The sequence below is a fragment of the Chrysemys picta genome, chromosome 9 (genome assembly GCF_011386835.1).
Source record: "Chrysemys picta bellii isolate R12L10 chromosome 9, ASM1138683v2, whole genome shotgun sequence".
NCBI classification, from domain to species: domain Eukaryota; kingdom Metazoa; phylum Chordata; order Testudines; family Emydidae; genus Chrysemys; species Chrysemys picta.
Genome location: NC_088799.1, coordinates 103,085,415 through 103,108,295, shown reverse-complemented (window position 1 = coordinate 103,108,295; position 22,881 = coordinate 103,085,415). Strand labels below are relative to the sequence as shown.

The 22,881-nt window shown below is 43.2% G+C and overlaps 1 protein-coding gene across 5 annotated transcripts in view; it reads left to right on the top strand.

Annotated features, from left to right (window-relative positions):
• HTR2C (5-hydroxytryptamine receptor 2C) overlaps positions 1-22,881 on the top strand; it is a 574,451-nt gene that overhangs the window by 495,860 nt on the left and 55,710 nt on the right. Inside the window, exon 3 of one of the 5 annotated variants that reach the window (XM_065556838.1) lies at positions 12,714-13,354. The exons of the other annotated variants lie outside the window; for them this stretch is intronic. Within the exon in view, the coding sequence (XP_065412910.1) occupies positions 12,970-13,354 (385 nt within the window). The 5' untranslated portion in view covers positions 12,714-12,969. The remainder of the gene's footprint in view (positions 1-12,713; positions 13,355-22,881) is intronic. 5 annotated transcript variants of the gene reach the window in all.

Genomic DNA, 22,881 nt, shown 5'->3' with positions numbered 1-22,881 from the left:
CTGAGCAGGAGTTAATGCTGCTTGAAGTTGGTCAGTCCTGTATACACAATATTAGACCGGTTACCGCAGGGCAGCATAATTCCACACACATGCAGAGCCAGCCTCTTAGGAGAGCTGTAATTAGCAATCAGCAGTTCCTGGCTCTCAGCCCCAAATTCATGTCCCTAGACCACAACTGCCCCTGTAAGAGAGTCACATCTGACTGAAGGGTGTCTCTGGCATTGCACTGATGCTGGAATTTTAGCCTTTCAGTTGTTGTCTTTAGCCGGTTGTTGCTGCAGATTCTAATGGTTTGCTGATTCCTACACGCAGTACAATGGAGGGAAATATAATAACCCCTTTCTTCTTTCAGTAATACCTCTTCTCCTGTTTAATGTCACCTGCTCTGAAAGCATGCATTTTTGTGAATAACATTAACTTTTAGTCATAGAAGATTTACTTCATTACTAGGGTTTAATTACATTTATGGTAAAAACTGTGAGCAATTTTCCAGTTCATTAGACAAATTCTTTGTTGTGGCTGCCTTTTTATTTTCTTCTTCCTGCTTATCTGATTTCTCTAAAGAAGTCCAAGCAATACCTAAAACTGGGGAGGATTAACATAAGCCCTGTTATCACCCGGCAGTCACAGCGGGCTGAAAACAACCATCAAACATTTTGTAGTTTAAAATAAACACCTCTGCAAGGACTTGAATTAGAGAAATCCATGTGACAGTGCATTCAAATGTAAGGTACAGCAGAGAGAAATAAGGAATATGAGTAACAATCTAAGTAAAAGATGCATCAAGAGTTGGCATTAAAACAATTAGAATGTAGAGAAACCTAAGTGCACCCGTGACAGTATTAATGTACAGCACTAGAGGTGCACACAGGACTCGGCTATACATATGCCGGGCATCTGAAACAACATTAATTGAGAACAGAAACTGTTACAATCAAGTGCACGTTTGTAGGAAGTGACAGAGAGAACACGTGACACCATTATTCTTTCTACCTCGCTTCCTAATCTTTTCAAGAAGAAAAACAACAAAGAGCTCCATTAGTTTGGGGGTGGAGGGATAGCTTTCTGGCTGCAAGAGTAGCTAAAAGGTCTTCAGCACTGAACAGCATTGTACACCACAACAAGAACATCTGTTTACAGCCAGCAATGTGGAAATTGTTATTTTAAGGCTTCATGCCAAACGGAATAACTAATTTGTGGATTTTAACTTAAATAAAGACCTGAATGAAGGATGTTTTTTCTTAGTTAGCATGGAATCCTTGGCACAAACAAAGGCTGGTTGGGATGACATGAATCGAGGTTAGATTTTGATAGGGTTATTAGGTGGGATCTATTTCTAAGCTTTATTTTTGAGGAGACATTGTGCAGCTTCCTACAAGTGATTATGGTGGATCTGGGGCCTCACCTTATCTAGCAATAATTATTTTTCAAAACAATAAGTGGTTGTAGATGAAGAACATGTATGTTCACAAGTTCAGATAACCAGTCTTTTTGGGTAGCACTCGAACTGAAATCACCAGAATACTGTCCCAGTAAAATCGATTCAGTTACCTACCACTGACTACGCCATCAGAGAAGAAATATGTCCTCATGACTATCCTTAAAGGTTGATGTTCTCATTCGGAAATTTTTTTTTTTTAACTGGAAGTCATTTAACCCTCTAAAGTCTCCTGGCAGGCAGCAATCTCTTAGAAATTTAGCTGAGAGTCTTAGAGACTTGTAGCAGTGAAAATTAACAGAATTCAAGTTCTAGAAGTTAAGACATCTGAATCCAGTGGCCAGGGCAGCATATGGCCCATATTATGCACAAAGTTATGGCATAGTTGAGAGGATACCGAAAACCAATTACCTAGATTATATTTTTGAACATTTAAGATTATTTTAGTCACATGCTCTCTCCCTGTTTCTTCAGAGAGTGAATGAGTGATGTTTCAAAATTGGGATAATTTGTGAAAGCACAGAAAATTGGAGTGGAGACCAATAAAATAAAATAAAATAAAATGGCCCAAACAGAAATATGTTGAACAGATCTCTTGCTCAATGCAAAAGCTGAGGAACTGGTTTTATGAAATGATAGATGAATCCTCACTATCCTTCCCTAAAATGTGTGTGTAAGTGTATATTCTGGTATAGGCTTTTATATTTTATATACACAGATTAGAGCACCAGCAAGCTGCTTATCCTAAATATGAGCTATGCCAATCAAACTCTTCGGGTTGTTTTTTACAAATCTGGGTTTCATGTAACCTCACTCCAGGTGGCAGGCATTTCTATTGGCCTCTCAGAGGACGAGAGACACAAGAAACTAATCGTTTTTGAGGGCTTGAACATTTTTGTGGCCTCCCGGAGCAGATAGAGCAAGAGCTGGTTTCCAGCCCAAGACACAGTCGCTGGGGAGCTGGAGGTTCTGGAGACCGGAAAGGAAGACGGATTGGCTAGTGGCAGAGGAGTGTGAGGGAGCCAGAGCTGAACAGAAAAAAATGAAACGTGCTTTTTAATATGGCAGCACTGAGAGTAAAGCTTTGGGATGAAAAACTAACACAGAAGATTCCCTAAGGAGATTATCTGAAAAATGTACCATGACTGTGTCTGCTAAAGATAAGGAGGGACTTGAAAGTAGGAGCTGGACCGTAGGACGACAATTCCATTTCATGCCAACTTTCAAGGTTTCCAAATGTGTTTTTGTTCCACACTGGAATAAAAACAAAACCCTTCCACAAAACTATCAGTGAGTGTCTGTAGCCCAGTGCTTAGGGTGCTGGCCTGGGATGTGGGCGAGCTGTGGCCAAATCCTTGCTCAGCCTGATTCAGAGAAGAGCTTTTTCATTCCGAATCAAGTAGAACAGGACTTGAGCCTTGGTCTCACCTATCCCAGCACCTTAACTTCCCAGCTATACGTGTCTCTCATTCTCCTGCCCCTGACCCAAAAGCCTTCCTGATTAAAGTTTCATGGAAACTGATACCTCTCTACGAAAGGGTTTTGGCTTCAGCGAAACATCACGTTCCGGAAACATGAAACACAAATGTCCCACCCGGCTGTACTTGAGGGAGAGTCACTCCAATGGCAGCATGACTGGGGTCCCTGCAGTCACAGAGAGAGGAGAATCCTCCAGACGCCTTGAAGCAGGGAAGCTGATTAACTTTAAGCATTTGCTTAAGTCCTCTTGACTTCAGTGGGACTGAAGTACATGTTTAAGTGTTGTCCTCACTAGGGATGCCTTCCTGAATCAGGCCAGAGACCGCTCACAAGCCAAGTGTTTTTTTGCAAACCATCACAATTTAGTGTCCTATATCATATATACACTTTTGGAGTGAAATTCTCTCCCTCACACAAAAGTCCAGTACAAAGCCTCTGCAACAGGTAAGGCAAACAGAATGGTGTCCTTGACCTGACTCTGTACAGGGGCAAATGTCAAGCCACGGTGACTATCATACAAAAAAGAGATGTAATTAAATTGTTAGCAGGTTTGTTCTTCTAGATAATGTGTGCAAAAAAAAAAAAAAAAGAAAGGGTAACAATGCTCAGTTTAGTAAATATCAGCGGCAGTAAGTTAGATAAGACCCTGAGTCATAACACTGCACTGATCATATATTTGAGCTGAGTAGCACATTTACCACTTGTGATCTTTAAGGACCTGATTGTGATAGGTGCTGAGTATGTTTTTGGGGTGTTCCACATTGCTCAGGTTTAGGAACTAAAGGAGAGAGAGAGAGAGAGAGAGACCCTAGTCCGGCCTACTGAGGATAGATTAAGCTGTTTTCTGTGAGTTTTTGTTTTGAAGGCACCCCCGTCGCTGAAAATAAATTAGTGTCATATTGACACAGTATTAGGGAAGATAGGGAGAGGGAAATTAATGCTATTTGTTTTGGGGAGGAATTATGGTGATTCATAATTATGACCCAAAGAAATATAATTAACTGATCCTAGGTTTAAACTAATCTGTTTTTCTCTTGCAGCGAATAATGATTTTTTTTTTGTTTACTGTGCATGTCATTAAATAATACTTTGTTACACCAGAAAGAAAAAAAACGTTTGATAAAAAGTTTTCTTCAGTGAAGAGTGCCTGAAATTCTGCTACGTGTTCTTTACATTGATTGTCTGCTGTACCTTCTGTGAGAACTGCTACTATCTTCCTGACTGTGTTGGTGGTGCCGAACAACTTTGGAGAATGTGCCAAGTACATACTATGAAAGGATACACCCAAACCAAGCACTAGTTTCTAGGCCCCAATTCGGGAAACCCTCAAGAGAACACTTAGGCATAAAGTTGCATCTTGGGCCCTTGGTTAGTTTTAGGATTTGTCTACACGAATGTTTAGTTTGCTGAAGTTGGGGTGTGAATATACCCTGCACTAGCTTGGTGTGGATTAACTACCCATGTGGACCCTGCTGATGTGCATTAACAGTTCTTTAATGTGCTTTGATCTAGTCCATTTCAAAGAAAACTATTGAAAATTTATCATGAGAGCACTGTTTTCCTTCAGAGCAAATAAGGATCTGCAAATCTTTGCTAAGCTATAAAGGTGGACATGGAGTTAAAGACAAATATATCAACATCTACGGAAAAAATAATATTGATCCCAAGAAAGTTTGAGTTACTTTATTTTCTTTTAGTGGCAGAGCATCCATGGCAGAACTTCCTGAAAGTCACACCATCCCGACTAAAGCCCCAGTACTGCAGGCTGAGACACATACGTAACTTTAGCTTTCCGTTGACTTTGTATCCCAGAACCTCTCTGATGTGCATCCTCCCAAACTCTCACTTTAAATAATTCAGACATTCTCAATAGAATACAAACAAAAACGTTACCCTAGCTTCAGTACACAAGGGATCAGGCTCAAAACATTAAAGAATTCTAGTGTTTGTCACTCACCCACTCCCACCAAAAAGAAGAATGGCACAGAACAGAATTTGCTCTGTTGATGTCTAAACAAATTATTTTAAGAAATAATGATAATTTATTGATCTGTAATTGGCAATAGGCCTCAAAAGCTAGCATCTTCCCTTTGATATTAACTCAGCAAAATCTGTGATAGGTGTGAAGTTTTAGTTTAAAGTTATGGAGATAATTTTTAATTATATGTAAAATTCATTAATAAAATATTAATTATTTTATGCAATAGTGATGTGCTTAGAAGACTGTAGCTGAAGGAATTAGTCAGAGGCCTTTCACCTCATGAGATGAAAAGATACAGCAGGAAAATAATTTGATGCCTTCAACCCAGAAACCAATTTTTAAATTTTTGTTTTATATAAAAAAATTAACCTAATTTCTAGGTGCTGAATGATGTTGGCTGATTTTCCATATGAAGCTCAGCCTTCAGCCCCACTATACAGTTAAGGTTTATGTTTTATGCAAAATGAACTGAGGTGGAAAGTCTCCTGTGTTGTCTTAACATATGTTCTTAGACCTGCAGAAAAGCTCTGTGTAAGCTCAAAAGCTTGTCTCTCTCATCAACACAAGTTGGTCCAATAAATACTCCTGGGAGAATTCTGTGCCAAAAAATTAAAAATTATGCACACAATATTTTAAAATTCTGCATATTTTATTTGTCAAAAAAGCACAATATAATCCTGCCCATATCAATTATTTTGGTAATTTATTTCAATATACCTGTCAGCAAGTATGTCTGTAATAATACAAACGACAAAAAAGATTCAGGAAAGGTTTTTTGACAAATAGATTCCTTACTAGGCATATTAATACAGAACTCTGAGTAATAATTCATTTAAACTACAATATAGAGCCGTATTTCCCACATACCTCAGAAGCAGTGCAAAATCTTGGGGGCAGTCGGTGGTAATGGAGGAGCTGAGGGAGAGGGAAGTAATTTCTGGGAAGGAGGTTGGGAGTGAACCTGGAAGGTTGTTGGGTGTGGCTGAGAGAAGTATGGAACAGGGCATTTGTGGGGGAGGGATTGTTAGGGAGTTGGGGCGCCTCCCCATGCAGACCCTGGCTGACCCCAACCTCTCTCATTCAGTCAGGCACATCTGCCCCGTCCCCATGTGTCCCTGCACCCCCGCTCTCATTCAGCCCCTGGCTCAGTACTGTCACGCCCCCCAGCTTCTGTGCCCTTGCCCCACTCTATATGACCCCCCCAGCAACCCTCTGTGCCCCATTCTGTATGTTCCTCCGATATCCCAACTCCTCTTACCTGGCCCCCCTGGCAGGGTGCTGTGAATAAGGCAGCCTCTCCTCCTTCCTCTCAGCAGCTGGCTGCTCCAGCCCAGAGCCAGCTGCCCTCTTTTCTGATGCCACAGCAATCCCTGGTGGATAAAAGTTGTAAGTGCAGTGCCTCCCTGGCAGAATCTATTTTCTGAGGGGGGAAAAATCGGTGGGGGACATGAATTCTGCGCAAATTACCTCACCCACCTTGTCTCTCTCTAGATTCTTACAGTCAGCTATAGCCTAGGTCAAAATACATTGCATTTTTGAAATGGCTTTCCATCCCGATAACTTTTCTAAGATTTCTGTTACAAGAGGACATATTAGCAACCTGAACTAGAACAGTGGTATTACAGAAAAGAATGGTCCAGCTGTCCATTTAAGCTGATTGGGGCTTTGCCTTTGATTTCAGTGGCAACAAGAACAAGCCCAAACTATTTTTGTTACCCTCTCCTTCACTATGACACAGATATTAGCACTTGGATCCAAAACTGCCCTGGTGCTATGGCGAGGGACAACATTTGCCTCAGGTCACGTCTAGATAAACAAGTGAGAAGAAGTGGTTATTGAGCAGAGTGGATCAGATATTGAGGTGAGAAGGTTCCAGAGTTTCCTTTTTCCGAGTGAGCAATTGTCTCCCCTCTGCCTAGTATAGAACACGCTGCCTCAGAACAGCTCATGTCAGTGGAGCGATGCTGGCATAAATAAAACCAGGGTTAGAAAGGTCAGGACCAAGCCCATGTGCAAAGCCATGCCGGGGTAATGGTTTTTGCTACATGTTCATGCACAGACAAAATGGCATTTTTCCTGGTCAGTTGGCTGGAGGTGTGGAATGCCAAAAAGGAGTGCCAAGGAACAGAGCAAAGATAAATGAATGCAGCCTGGAAGCATTTTATGGGCTAAGAACAGTGCTCCCTTTTTCTTTGGCATCTTTACTTTCCAATGGCTCACATCCTTGTGCCCAGCGGTGCAGGCGTCACAGGCAAGTATTAACCTCTTGTTCCCATGTATGCTAGCTCTGCACAGCTTGCCCAGCTGACGCTAAGGGTTTTTGAGCTTGGGGGAAAGGAAATGGAGATGTGGGGGCTGAGGAGCCCTGTGTGATTGGAACTCTACAGAACCTGGTGCCTCTTCACTTCATTTATGGGGACCATGAGATGCACTAGCCAACAGGCAACAGCTGTCATTGGAGACTGGGACTCCCAACAACCTAAGGGCTGTCTCCCCCATACACCTGGTTCTTTGTGCCGATAGGCTACCATCTTCTCACCAGCTGACAGCTCCGGTGTAAAGAGACCAAGTGAAAGTGCTGGAGATTTTGTGGCCTGGCCTGCTGGGCAGAACTTTGTTGGTTTGAAAGGGAAACTTTTGGGCTCCTACTCTTGTCATTCAGGAGCACTTTCAGAAGCACTCCGCACCCCGTTCTGCACACTCAGCTATTCTAGAGTCTGCAGAAATATGTCCCACAGGTTTTAAAGCAGGTTTCATAATTGCGCCCCAAAAACACTGAGCATATTTTAAGTCCCTTGGTGTTATAATAGTTCAGTGCATTTCCTTCTGTTTTGTTAGAACCTCTGTGCTAGAGTACTAATGACTTCTTCTCCCTTGTCCCTGTTAATAATAGCCAGGCTAATGGGCCAAGTTTAAAAGAAACAATTCCATGTTTCTCAGCAAAACTGGAAGTTGGAGAGTGGGGTTAATTGTTTACCCTTCCAGTCCTAAATCCAACCTTAATTCAGTTCCTGAATTTCATAGCCAAATTGTTCTATTGCTATAATTATGTGTACAGTTCTAACTGCTGACACGTACAGAGAAGCAGAATGTTGAGAAGACGAGGTGGATTTTATAGTGTTCAATTATTTTTCTTTATAGGAAATTAGAATATATTTCCACCAGATTTGGAAAACACACTTTGCATACAAAGTGGCTCACTAAGGCTCTATCTGTGTGTGTGCAATCAGCTCATTTGCAGCAAGAAGGCGAGTAGGGAAGTCTGCTTTCCTCGGGTCTTTCTGATGAATGGTTTTCTCCTATTTGTAATCATTTTATTTAATGCAAATTGTATTTGGTGGGGAATCAAACATGGCTCTGTGCACTCAAGGTTTCACAGCACATTAGTGTCTGAAGAACGGAGGCTTCATTTTGAAAACTGAAAGTGAGGAATGAGTGAGTGATTTTTTTTCTTTGTGTCTACTCCAGTGTAGTCTCAGAGTGTGCCTATAGCAGCCTCCCTGCTGTGGTGTAATGTTAGTCATGGAAGAATTGTCCTCTGGATGTGTGGTTGGACATACGACCTAGCAAGTTGCCCTTTGTGTCCATCCCAACCTGCTGTCCTGATTGGTTTTGGGATGAGACCTTTTGCTTCAGGAAACCCATGGTAGAGCTCCCTGCTGGAGTATGTCTGCCTTTGTATTCAAGGCCTGTTGGAAGATTTTCTCATTCAGTCTGTAAAGATTGATTTATCATCCTCTCTTCATGAAATCTTCCTCAGTTTATAACTCCTGTTGTGGGATGTAAGAAAGGCTGGTCTCCCTGGGACGTTGGGCTGGGATTATGTTAGGGCCCAAGATATTTAATGTGATGGGAGCTTTTATAAAATTGGAAATTGGGAAAAATAATACTGAGTTTCTGATTCTTTGCTTCTCATTTTTAACTTCTCTTTAGGACTTCTCCTCCCTGGGAAATTTTAATTCAGCCTCTGACATCATTTCCACCCAAGTTATTCATTTCCAGGATGACGTTGTTTGGCTGCTTCCATTCTAAAATGTTGCCTTTTTCTTATTATTCTGATACCTTCCAGAGTGAGACGTCATTCTGTAACAGCCTTCTTGATATCATGTGCCTTGAATGTCATGAGAACATCCGCACGTGACTTCTACATAATCTCACGGTGGTTGTACGGCTCTGTTTAACCTGGTGTCGTTCTTGCTTTCCGATAGTTTTCAGGTGTGTTTGTTTGCTCTCTCAGTGGAGTGATTTACTGAACTTTAATCGGATCACGTGGCACAATGTAGCAGCAATAAACATGGCCCACTTATTATCAGATTGAAATTAGGGGCAATTCCAGCTTCCTTTACTCGTGTGAGTGTTATTGAAGTCGTCATGGCTCATGTGACCCGCATGTTTAGAACCTACCGGTGCCCTTCTCTCTCTTGCAGCAGCCTCGGGGAGCACAGGCAGGGATTAGGGCCCCATTCTTCTAGACCAGTCAGACTGAGGCTTGGAACCTGCAAGTGTCTGCAGCTCTTTGCAGCATAGGCTATTAAAACACTGTGTGATTTCATTCTTAACCCATCGAAGTTATTAACCAGTCAGGACGGTGTTACTCTGTTATTAACCAATTGTGGAACACTTGGTCTGTCATTTTGTTGTGAGAATAATAGAGAGAGAGTAAATGAAAGAATGATTCGCACCACCGGGGCTCTTGTGGGCACTGTTGATCACTAATTTGGCTCCTGAAGCACTGAGGTCTGAGTATCGCTGTTCTAGACAATGCTCAGAGAACGAACAGAGCTGTATTGGGGAAACCCTGCGGTGCTTGTTTGAAAGTTGAGTTGTTACTGAGGGCACAACAGTGAATAATCCTGCTGTCTATTACGTGGCCTCCAATCGAATTCATGTGAAAGTATAGAGGCCTTAGTCCTGTAAGACACTAGTCCTAAATCCTTACACAGCCAATCCAGCTCCCATTGAAGTCAGTGGAAAGAGAGACATTTATTTCATTAGGAGTTGGATTGGGTCTTCAGTGCTTAAAATGAGGTACCTACATTAGCACTTCCAGGACTGGGATCAGAGTGTGCAGCACCTACAGGATTGAGCCCCAAATCATCAATGGGACGGGTACAATTTCTAGTACAAGAAATGGTTACCTCCTGTAAAGCCCAGGCTCTTTGACCTTGTTGTTGTTGTTCTGGACGTCTGGGTTCTAATGTTCCAGTCAGACCGATCAACGTTCCTGGGGGTTTGTGTTGCTGGTAGATTTCTGTGACGTTCTGAATATCTCATTAACACTGCAAAGAACCCCATCGAGTTTGGTGGAGTCACCAGGCTACTTCCCAGGGGGGCTATTTATTTTTTTTAATTTACTAGAATAATTGGGGGGGGAATTATTTTTTCAACATGTTGAACAAGTTTAATTTAGGAGTGTTAATCGTTTGTAGCACATAATGTATCAGCACTTGTTACATCAGGAGTCCCGTCTTGCCATCAGTCCCATGTGCACAGTTCCCATTGGTTTCAGTGCTGTGCGTATGTATCTGATGAAAGGCCCCTGAATTTCTGATCATCAGGAGATTCCTGTTAACTGTAATGGGGGTGAGTGACAGAGCAAAACTTCATGTCCTGCTGTAAGACAGTCCAAGTGGCATGTCATTACTAGTGCTCCCTTAGCAGAAGGAAAGCAGTTTGTAGTCAGCTCCATTTTCATTTATTATTTTAATGTGAATGTTGTGGAAGTATTTTGCTATAAGACACTGGGGATTTTTTTAAGAGTTGAGTAAATAAGTGGTTACCGGTGATTTATCACTTTAGTTGCATGTGCAGATGCACTACTATTTTCTGTGCAAATTTCACAGACTTCTCCCTAGCTCTGAGGTCTAGATCTTTGGAAGTAATTAGCTCTAGTTCAGAAGCAAACCTGGGTTCATTATACACTCTGCTCATTGAAGAAATGTTTTTCCATTAGAGACCCATTAGTAAGTAACCAAGCCACTGTGAATGCTAAACATTTTATTGTAAGACTCCGAGCACGTATTTTTTGCATAACATTTAATTTAATCCTGTAAATTACATTTAACTTTTTGATCCTTGGATAGCAAAGTGATGGATCACATACAAACAATATGTTAGAGAGTCTTTTCTGTCCATATTTTTTAAATGATGACGTAATATCACTTGCGTGTTGTTGGTTATGACAAGAAGCTGAGAAATGTGCTAAAAACAGCGTATTTCCTTTTGATGCTGCTTAGTGCTCTTCTTTCATAGTTTCTTCCCATTGCTGATTGTGAAATGTTGCATTTCATTAGAGGCCTGGCTCCTGCACAGTGGGTGACAAAATTGCCATTGGTTTCATGGTGCGGGATCAGAGGTCAAAACAATTGAGTCATTAAGGCCTCAATTCAGCTAAGCATAGGGAGCATGCTTAAGTGCCTGTTGAACTGGGGCCTAAGAAAAAGTTATTGGGATCAATGCAGGAGTTCCTGGGTGAAACTCTCTGGCCTGTTTCAGAGTGGTAGCTGTGTTAGTCTGTATCAGCAAAAAGAACAGGAGTACTTGTGGCACCTTAGAGACTAAAACATGTATTTGGGTATTAGCTTTCGTGGGCTAAAACCCAGTTCATCGGATGCATGGAGTGGAAAATACAGTAGGAAGATATATACACACAGAGAACATGAAAAATGGGTGTTGCCATACTGATTCTCACTACAAACGTTTTTTTTCTCTTGCTGATAATAGCCCACCTTAATTGATTATTCTCGTTATAGTTGGTATGGCAACCCCCATTGTTTCATGTTCTCTGTGTGTATATATCCTCCTACTGTATTTTCCACTGCATGCATCCGAAGAAGTGGGCTGTAGCCCACAAAAGCTTATGTTCTAATAAATTTGTTAGTCTCTAAGGTGTCACAAGGACTCCTGTTCTTTTCTCTGGCCTGCGTTATACAGGAGGTCAGAGTAGCTGATCCAATGGCCCCTTCTGGCCTCAAACGATTTATTTATTGAAAAAACAGATTTTTAGAACTCTAAATTGAAAACAAATCTCCATGACACAGCGACTGAGCAGCTCTGACATCTCAGAGCTCAGCTTGCATCTGTAAGGCGAACAGGATTTGGGCCACTGAATTCATCCTGTGCTTGCCTCCTGCACACAAAGACACTCGGAGGGATGAAGACAAATGTAAAAATACTGGTCTAGTTTAGCAAAGGTTTGTCTTTCCTCCCCTGGTTTTTGTTTGTTTGTTTATTTGGAAAGATTGGCAGCAATGGTATCAGATAAGAATATATGTCCGGTTTGATTTACCATGCATTTGTCAAAACAAACACAAAGTATAGTCTCCTTTATTATGGCAGGATTAATCATTTTGGTCCTAGTGTTTTAAATGACACCTGTGCTTCATCTCTGAGCGTACAAGCTCTGTGCAAATACTTCCATTGAAGATTATAGTTTATCATGCGCTTTCGCCGTGCTATTAGCATTTGTTGGAGTTTCTAGCGTCGTACAATTGCTACTGTGTATGAGACTGAAGATCTGTGAAGTGGCTATCAACTGAAACATGTCTCGCTCTTCAGACTTGCTTTTGCTGGTTTCACAAAACATTTAATTAGCGATAATCAGCTTTTAACCAGCCAGAACACACTGATGTGATTTTTCCCCTACATAATTATAGGCATGGTCTGTCCCCATAAGATAAATTACTTGCAGTCTGGAGAACATTCTAACCAGCAGGAGGAGAGAGGAGGAGAATGTCATTTGCATGGGGATGTAGAGCATTTTGCGTGTACTGTGATTTCAGTGAAAAAGAAGGTGCCTTTTTCTTTTCTTTGCAGAATGCTGGACATGAAAATGAGTTGAACATTATGAAATCTCCTGTCCCTCTGGGTTGGCAATCAGTGGTCATCTACCATCATCTCAGAGGAAAACCAGAAGAGCTCCACTCTAACTTCTGTAAGGGTTAGTCCATTATGGAAGATCAAACAATTTTCTGGCGCTGGTTTTGTGAAATTCGGCTGCTGCCTTGGACCCTCCATTTGAAAAAGAAATTAACGTTGAGGAACAAATAAAGAGGAAAATCAGCTCCAGAGAATGAACACTATAAGTGGTACTGGGATATTCGTCAGCTTAACAACGGTGTCTGTGACGCTAGATTTTAGTTTGCACGGTGGTCTGATGGCTTGGCCCTTGAGCAACAATTTGACTCTGAATCAGAGTTTGCCCACGTCCGACCCTCTTAATGCCTCTGAGTGGGGAGAAGTCTCTCGTATGTCCATGAGGGAGAAGAACTGGCCAGCCCTCCTGATTTTGGTTATCATTCTGCTGACTATTGGTGGGAACATCCTTGTAATTATGGCTGTCTCCTTGGAGAAAAAGCTACAGAATGCCACAAACTACTTCCTAATGTCCTTGGCGGTGGCAGATATGTTGGTGGGGATCCTAGTCATGCCCGTTTCCCTCATTACAATTCTATACGGTAAGTGACTTCCATTTTCTCCCCAGTTCGACTGAACATAGTTGACAGCAGATCGGTATCAGTGGCCGCAGTGAATTGTTGCGCACAGTTTGTACCCATTGTATGAGGAGTATAAATGTAGAGTAAGTAATGGGCTTTCCTGTTCTCTCTCTTGTTTTATTGGGGGAATGGGTGCTCCTTTGGAAACTGTATTTGGCCCCAGGCTGTCAGGAGAGGAGCGATCTCCCAAAATCTTTAAGAGATGATCTCTTTTACCGAGGAACTGCATGGATGGAGAATATTTTTCCTTCTCAGAGGATATGCTGTAAATCATTTTGGTAAAACCCAGAATAGAGAGACGTAGCTAGAAAATAACAGCAGTGCCTCGCCAACAGCTCCAGCTCGCTTGTCTCATGGCAAGACAAAAGGGATCTAAATCAGTCAGATCGTAAGAAGGGCTGAGTGCCTTGAACGTGCCTTGATTTCAATAGGGCTTGAAGGCACTCTGCATCCCACAGGATTGGGACCCAGGGCAGGAAGAAGTGTAGCTGCTTTCCAAGAACTGACTGTAACAAAACACACATTGGGCCACATCCTCACACGAGTAAGACAATAGATTTGGCCCACTGGATGTTAAAAATCTGCAGCTTTATGTGCCACAAAAACATTAGATAAATGATTTCTGGCTGTCAGACACCAAATAATAGTTCTGTACTCGGGCGCGGCAATGGGGTTCTGGAATGACATCTCACGATAATGGCTGGGCTGTCTCCCATCCCTTCTCCAGCGTGTGACAGGGTCAGTGTGACAATTCCATTGCCTCCTAATCGGGATCTGATACCCCATTGCCACTTCTCCCCAGCGGAGGCTCCTCCTCACCTACTGAACTTCCTCCCAAGGACTGTAAAACATGCACCGACACTGTCCAAAACATTTCGAGGTGGGAGCTTCTGCCATTTCGTGACGGAGTACAGCATTGGTGCATGTCTCCATGCATGTCTGTAGTCAGTCCGTGAACATCCCTAGCCATGCTCCTCCTTTGGGATCCCTGTTATCAATCTGCCTCCCTTCTGAGTGCCCTGACCACTGCAGTCAGAACAAGCAACTCCTCTAAAAACACCCTTAAACATAGGATAAAAATGTGCCACCGCCGTAGTGAACACACGACGCACCCTGTAATACTACAGGCAGAACAAACTGTAGTGGGGTACAGCGTTATTTCAATATACACCCCACCAAGAAGGATTTGCCAGGAACTTGCTGAGACCAACTCTCCAATGGGCTGCTTGGGGCATTTTTGGTGCAATTCTTTATGTAGCCTTGGCCACATCATTCCCTTCCCAAGACAGTCTTGCATTCACATCACTACATCTGCTTCCATGAGGTGGGAGCACTCGCCCAAACTGATCGGTTCCCAGGAGGCAGGGTGATCTGTCGGATGGGGCACTGGACGAGGTGCTTTGATGCCCGGCTTCTACTCCCAGCTGTGCCCTGCCTCTCTATGTGCCTTCGAGCAAGCTGTTCCACCGTTCTGTGCCCCAGTTTCCTATCAGTAAAGCAAAGGGAATGACACCCTCCGTTTTCAAGTGCTTTGAGATCTATGGGTGAGCAGCGCTACGTAACCGCTAAGTATTATCGTTGTACTGTTGACTTGACTACTGTAGTGTGGGTGGGTGGGTGAGGAAATTATTCTGCACTATGGTAAAATATTGGCTTTCTGAGGGCTTGTACCCTCTGTCACTTACGTTGATGTAAAGTTATGTCGCTCCGGGTGTGAATAAACCATGTACGTTACACTGACCTAAGCACTGGTGTGGACAGCTCTCCCGCCGATATAGCTAGCGCCTCTTGTGGAGGTGGTTTTAGCCTCTGTAGCGCTTCTAGTGTAGACTAGCCCTAAGCATAACCACTGTTAACATCCTGTAGGGGTAATATCCACCTATGTCCTTTTCTGGGTGTGACTGGAAGTTTGGCTCTGTTTTTCTGAGGCTTGGTATTGAGACTCAGAATTCCTCGAGTGTTCCAAGGGGTTCGCATTTACCTCTTTGCAGCAAGGAAAGACGAGTGCAGTCATTTCTCAGGGCTCTTTTTTCTGATTTTCTTTTTAAAATGCCGTAGTAGTAATAGTTCTCAGAAACAAACAATGCAGATACGAATCCTTGCTGGTTACTTAACTTAAGAGTGTGATTAGTGGTTGGTTTACTGGCCTGTAAAGTTAAAAATAAGGATATTTATGTGACTTCTTCCTTTGACTGAACCACTGCATGAGATAGTGTTTTAATTTCTAAATGCACTGACCAAGTGCACAGTATCATAAGTGTCCTGTCAGCAGTGAATTAAATCACTGTATCATTTGTGTAGGGATTTCGTGGCTTGACTTTCTAGCTGTTCAAAATCTTATGCATGAAGCCTTTTATTTACAGTTGTCTGTCTAGCCTCAAATTAGACTTTTGTGATAGTTGCACAGCACCTGTATTTTATTTTCAGTAATTCCTGAGTTTAGTTTTCAGTTGCTATTTACGCTTCCTGTAATGCTCAGAATCGCCTGGCCAAAAATGGAACGGTCTCTGAAATTACCACAAGGAGAGTACATCTAATTTGACTTCATGCAAACGTCTCTTGAGGGTGTAAGAAATAGTACTGGGATGTTCCATATTTCCTGTAGCTTGAAACGGGAGCACATAAACACTGCATGATTGCACTGACCTTGTGCTTGCATAAATTCGGAGTCGCCCACCGCTATGGCTTAACAGAAAGTAAATGTATGGACGTGAACTTCCTAATGAAATATCTTCGGCAGTTTTCAGAACACATGGAAATAGATTTTCTGTTAGGCCAAGAGAGCAATTACTTGAACTCACTTAAATAGAAAACATCCAGTTCGTGCATGCTGCATTTTAGAGGCTTTCGCCAGTTCCCTTTCCTTTAGTGCTGGAGCGGCCTGGCAGGCGCCCTGTGCTGCCGTGCCTTGCCACAGAGCAGAGCTTTGTCCACTGCACAGGCTTTACCCAGGAGTTACTGTACAGCGGTGCACTGGGTGAGCATGTTCAGGTAACTGGGCTGGGTCAGGCACATTGGAGGAACCTGCGGATCTTCTTGATCGGGGTCTCCTGACAAAATCATTTTCCCCTCCTCTCCTCATCCCACTTGTAATTCAAACCGCACAAATAGGCAGGCTGGGACAGCAGCCGTGGAGGTGAAGGGAAGGCCTGAAGGAAACCCCTGCTAGCAGCAGTAGGGTAGGAAGGGATCAGGGCAAAGCAAAGGAAGCATCTGTCTTCACACACACACGAGTCCCCTTCTGCTTGTGTCCCCTCGCCGGGAGGAGGAAGGAGATTGCTCACAATGCTGTGCTGCTCATGGGCAGGGCCAAGCGTCAGAAGGCTGGTGTAATCTGGGGGAGACTACAATGAATCTTAGCCCTCAGGTTTCAACCCAGTGGGAGTGTGAGAGCAGAAAAGCACCATGCCAGCACCGACCGACCGACCCCGCTGCATGTACTGTCAAACGGTATGTGCAGAAGGAGGAGCATTACACCCTGATCCTGACCGGGGCACTACCACGGTGCTTATAATAAATGATCCATTGTCGAGGGGACAGGGGATGGAAGCGACTTTAAAAGATTGTTTAATGCAAAACTCTGAGCACAATACAACCGTCTGGCCCCACTGACTAAAGCTTTTATTGAACCACAGATCCATTCAGGTTTAGAATTTAAAAAGTATTTTCCTCTTTCGCCAGTAGCTTGGGCATTTAGTCTGAGATGCCTAGAGACAACTTTTTTCTCTCATCGATAGCATTTTTGGAGCCGTGGTCTTTGGCACAGACCCCACCTTTGTTTACCCAGAATCTCAGACATTTCCCAGAGCTAAAAGGAGCTCTCAGGACCAAACCTGCCTAATTTCATCTCCAAGACCATAGAAGTACAGCAGTGAAAAACAGAGACGTGGAATCTGTGACTCAGAAGGCAAATGAGGTGCTTGGTGCAGAAGACGGGTGAGATGGATGCCTGTGGTGTGTGCTGGGTAAAGTGGTGCACTGGAGTTTAGAGTCTGATCTTGACACAGCCACTGAGGAGCATGAGATTGTAACTGCAGCCTAGAACTTGGCTTACCTCAGATGACCTGTTTCCAGTTATGCAGCCACCAGTGCTTAGAATCTGGCTGCGATCTACAGAAAGCATCTCGCTTGTCTTGCGCACAAAGTAGGGGTCAGGGAGGCAGCACGGAAGGGATGCTCGCCCAAGCTCCGCCCTCCAAACAAGCCCCACCCACACGTGTCACCAAAACAAGACACTGCTTAGGGTAGGTTGTTCAAACTGTGCCTGTGCGAGCTTGTGGAGCTCCACTGGGCTCCCTGGGCTTGGCTGCCCTTGTTGCTACTTGAATGTTCCCATGGGCTCTGACAGGCTCCTTCGGCTCCGCTCCTTCTTGGCCCAGGATAAAAACCATAACTGCTGCCATCTCCCAAAAGCCACCCACGTGTGGTACCGAAACACGCCCTTGTTCACAGTGACCCTCCCCCTCCAATCTCACACGAGGAATGAAAGAGTTAACAATATTGTTAACATTTAAATCATTCCGTCTGGGCGTCTGAGTTCACCCCTCACTGAGGTGAACAGGGCAGTTTGCACGTCTCAGAGTGACTGCACCGAGCTCTCTGCAGACTCAGCTAGAGGTCTCTGCCTCGGGTATGCTTGATGCACATTTCTGAGGTTTTCTTTGCAACCATAACAATTGGAGACTTACCCTTTGTAATCAAATGAAAGCTTGTTCTGGAGAAGAAGATAGCAGTTTGCTCCATCGCGGTCCCAGTGTGCCATATGCACCCACAAGCGCATCCAGCCCCTGGCACAAACCTCAGCCTCACACGCTCCGTGTTTCACCATTTTCACTTTAGTATTCCTGAGGTCTTGGAGGCAGGGATTAGGTAGGTTTAGGCAGAAGATCAACCTCAACACAAGGTTTCTTTTTTTTCTTTCTTTTTTTATCCAACAAGATTTCCCCCCGGAGACTTTATTCTTAAGGATACCGTATACTGCATGGTGTAGACTGTGGGAGTAAACAGAAAAAACCAAACCCACCCTCTAAAAGCCAGCAATAGAACAGTGCTCCCGCAGAGGTTCTTCTGCCTCCAGCCGTCAGGAAACTGCTTTCATGGAGACCCCAGCTTTCCTCAGAATGCCTGGTTGGGACTTTTGTCTCAACCTGTATCCTTACTACAGGAGGAAACTCCCCTCTTGCTGTGTTCAAATGGGGCCTCTGAACCCTGTGAGCTGGGGGAATGTCGTTTTGTAACAGAGTGTAGCACAGCTCCCCTACAGGGCATTATAAAAAGAGAGCACCAGCAACTACTGAAAGGTAATAAGATGCCTGACTAGATAAACCCACTGGTGATCTTTTCTCAGGGTATGTCTTGGCAAGTATGTTCCTCTTCAGTCAGGAGCAATTTGTCCCTGGGGTCTCTCCAGTGATTTCTGTGGAGTTGCACTAGAAATGCATTTGGCCCTCAATCTGTTTTCTGTAGCTGCGAAGTTGCTCTCTCAATGTGTGATCATTCAAATTCCATTTATATAACAGCCTTTAATTGTAAAAGCATATGATTCAGAGAGGCAGAAAACATCTACTTGGCATTAACAAGCCAGATAACACCCATTTTTTTTGCAGCACTTGTGCATCAGATTCATAGATTCCAAGGCTAGACGGAAGCCTTGTGATCATCTAGTCTGACCTACGTGGCACTGGCTGGAGAACTTCCCCAAATTAATTCCTAGAGCAGATCTAGCACATGCAGCTGCTTGCGAGTGCAGCTTAACTAATTTAGAAAAATGAAGGCTGAAAATTGTATCTCCAGGTGCAGTGAAATGGAACAAACTTCCTTAATTTGAGTTGTTATTATTTGACATGAGGACATTAAAGTCAGGTATATAACCTTTAAAGTCCAGGATAGGAGGTGAGCATTTTCTTCCTGAAAAACTTGCCAGCAAACTCCAGCTCTTTAACATTGGCTCTCACTTTGTACTGCTCCATTTCCTTCTGTTCCGTTTTATTATCACTGCACCCCTCTTCTTCTTCCTCTCCTTTTCTTTTCTGAGTCATTACGAAAGGTGGATGAAAACTTTGAGCTCGATAGCAAACCTTTGCAGACTTGGAAAGGCTGTGGGGGAGGAGGGAAGGGGGAAGATCTGGGCAATTCTGTCTGAAGCATCTGAAACAAATGTTCAGTGTTAAAATAACATGAAAAGATTTTCTGGAAACCGCCGAAGACAGGATGTTCATCACTCTGACCTCAGCGCATGCTGTTGGGCTTTGAAATGGGAATATGTATCATTCATACAGATGATCTCACAGTGCGCTCAGCTCCTGAAATACATTTCTGTAAGCACCAAAGGGGGTTGGATAGTTAAAGATGGCCTGGAAACCTTTGCTTTCAACTTCCTGGCACTGATGGATTGCGTCTTACCCGTACCAAACATTCTGTAACTCTGCACCTTAATTGTCAGCGTGGATCTGGCCAATGGCCCGTCTAGGCCAGTGTGCTCTCTCCCACAGTAGGTACCACCAGGCGCCTTTGGGAGGAGGTATTACGCTGCCACAATGAACAATTATGTTGTAACCTGGAGGTCGGGGGAGTTTCTTCTTAACCCCAGCAGTCAGAGGTCGGCTGATGCCATTTTCATCCCAGCTAGCGTAGCTACAATTTATTACTTTTATAAATGCTTAATCCTCTATTTTTTTTAATCCTGCTGAACTCTTGGCCTCAATAATATCTAGTGGCGACGAGTGCTACAGGCTAATTATGCATTGGGTAAAATGTATTTCCTGTTCTCAGTTTTAAATGTGTTGCCTTTTAATTTCATTGAGTGGTTCCTCCTGGGTCAATTGCAATGTCCTATTGATTTCTTCTAGAACAGGCATTATTGTATATGCCTCTGTCAGATTTCCTCTCATATATCTCTTCTTTAAAGTGCATAGCCCAAGCTTTCCAGGCTTCTGATTTATTTTATGTCCACTTCTCCAGAGCTTTGCCATTCCTGTGATATCCTTTTTGAAATAGGGTCACCAGAAATGAGCCCAGCATTCCAAGTGAGGACGTTCACTCATCAAGTGAGTAATTCACTAGACCTTTCTTAATGCAACCTAACCACTTGTTCGCTCTGGGACCTCCATGCCCTTTGAACAGACCTTTACATTGAGCTGGCTGAAGCTTTGACTGAAGGGGAATTAATTTAAGAGTGATTAAACTATTGTTATGCTGGCCAACCCTTTGAAAACCAGCACTTATCACACTGGGCAAAAGGTTTTTTGAAGTCTCCTGCCTTTCCAGTGCATCCTCTCCACACCTCTGTTCTACCCTACCCTGCTCCCGCTCCTGTCCGGGGTGATGTTTGCTGTTTTAACGTAGCAGCAGGATGCTTGTCTTTTATCTGTCTGTAAAGAGCCAGACATAACGGTGGCACCATATAAATAAAGAAAATGATGCCTAATAATAATGGATATATATTCCTTTCAGTGACTGCATCAGATGGGACTTTCTGCTGGGACGTATGAGGAAATCACTCTCATTGAGTGATACAGCATTATTCATGGATGAAATTTCTCCTCTCTACCTCCCTACTTACGTGGAGTGCATTATCACACAATGCTAAGCTTCATAGGGCTTATTTGGCGCATACGTTTTGTGTTGGTCCCTTGCAAAGGGGTGAATTTCACCCAGTTGTGAAGCTAATGAAACAGTTGCACAGGCTTGGAGAAAGTTTGCCTGCAGTGTATAGGATCCAAGATGGGCCATGCAGCCCTGTTCTTGGGTTGTCAGCCAGGTATTGGTTTTGCAAAATGAAAACAAGCGTAGTTGGGATGCAGTCTCTATTGTCCCAGAAATACCAATGTTCAATGGAGAAAGGGTGCAGGGGGCTTCATCCAATCCCCTCTAGTGCAGATACATACAGATCTAGACAGTCTTATTTACTATATATTTGTTTAGATCTAGGATACTATACCTAGTCCCGGCAGTTTTCCCTTTAAACAGCTCTTCCTTTCCCACAACAGATGCAAGCTGTCCATTCTCTGTACTGTATTTTAGCTGTGTTATTTTAACGTGTCAGTTAAGTGAGAACATAAGGAAGCAAAGGCACAAGGTGCTGGAATGTATTTTCTCAGTAGTTCTGTGCTAGTCTGTCCAATTGCCCCTTTTGCCAGCCTTGGCCACAGAACGTCCTTCTTCTGCATGACCCCGACTTCCTGACAAGAAACCCAGCCCTGAGGATTTATTGCAATGGATAAACGTACAAACACTTGAGTAGGTTTTACGTTCTACATGGCAGAAGGTAGCATACAGCCTAGTACTAGGGAGCCGGGAGATATACTAACTGTGGTTCTAATACACCACATTCAATTCTTGTGCAGTGCTTCTACTTGCTGACAACTTGGAGTCGTGTCCATGGACTGAAGGGCAGTTCTACCTTAGGAGCATAATGCTGCTTTAAGACATGATTGCCAAGCCTCAATAGTGTCATGTGTATATCTCTGAAGTGTGCATTTTCCACTTGTGCAGAGTTTACAGGGGGCCTCTGTGGCAAATACAGCCAGGGGTTCATTCAAAGCTGATAATAGAGCTGTTCTAAATCTGTCAAATGATTTTTGATGTAGGTAATCAGGAAGGGACCCCAAACAACACCTGAAATAAGATATTCAGTACATGAGAAATTAAAGTTACTTATGGATTTGCACATCAACTCTCTCGGAGCCAGTGATACATTTTAGTTTGCAGAGTAGGTCCATTTCCTCAATTTTCATCTAACGAAGTAGATTAAGCGCATTTCACTTCAGGCATATCTGGGAAATTGAACAGACACTCTCCCAAGGCTTTTGCATAGATTTTATTTCTAAAAAATATGAAGTTGTCAGTATCAAAAACGGATTACAAAAGAAGTGGTGGCAGGATGCATCAAGCCTGACCTTTTGCCAATTAGTCAGTGCTCTGACATATTTATCTATTAGCCCTTCTTGCATGTCTTGGACTAATAGACAAGTTCTCTTTGACAGCCTAGAATGTCTGCTGTGGCATGTAATTCCTAAAGGACTAAATAAATTAGTTTGCTAATTAATAAATATGTAGAGGGGGGGAAAGTAGATGAGAAATTAACACTTTGTTTAGTCTTGATGGACAAATTTGTGATCTTGTAGCTAATAGATATCAAACTAAACTGTGAGGGCATCAGCTGCTCTGCGTGCATTGTGGCTTTTGATAATTGATGGAGATCCTCATTGACTAGCATTAGCTTGGGAAAAATACAACATTGCTAGGTGACTATTGTGTCTGGTAATTACAAGAAAGAACGAAAGAAGTGTTGTGTATCTGAATGCATTCTTGTCCCTAGGGTTAAGCCAACTATCAGAGGAATTATTCCTAGTATAAATAACTGGGAAAGTCGTCACAAACGCCAAGAGAAAGGAAAGATACCTTTGGCTCTGATAAATCCAAACCAACTGGGGACCAATTGTTACTAGCAGGTGGCCTGCACACCGTACTGTGACTACAGGAGTCCA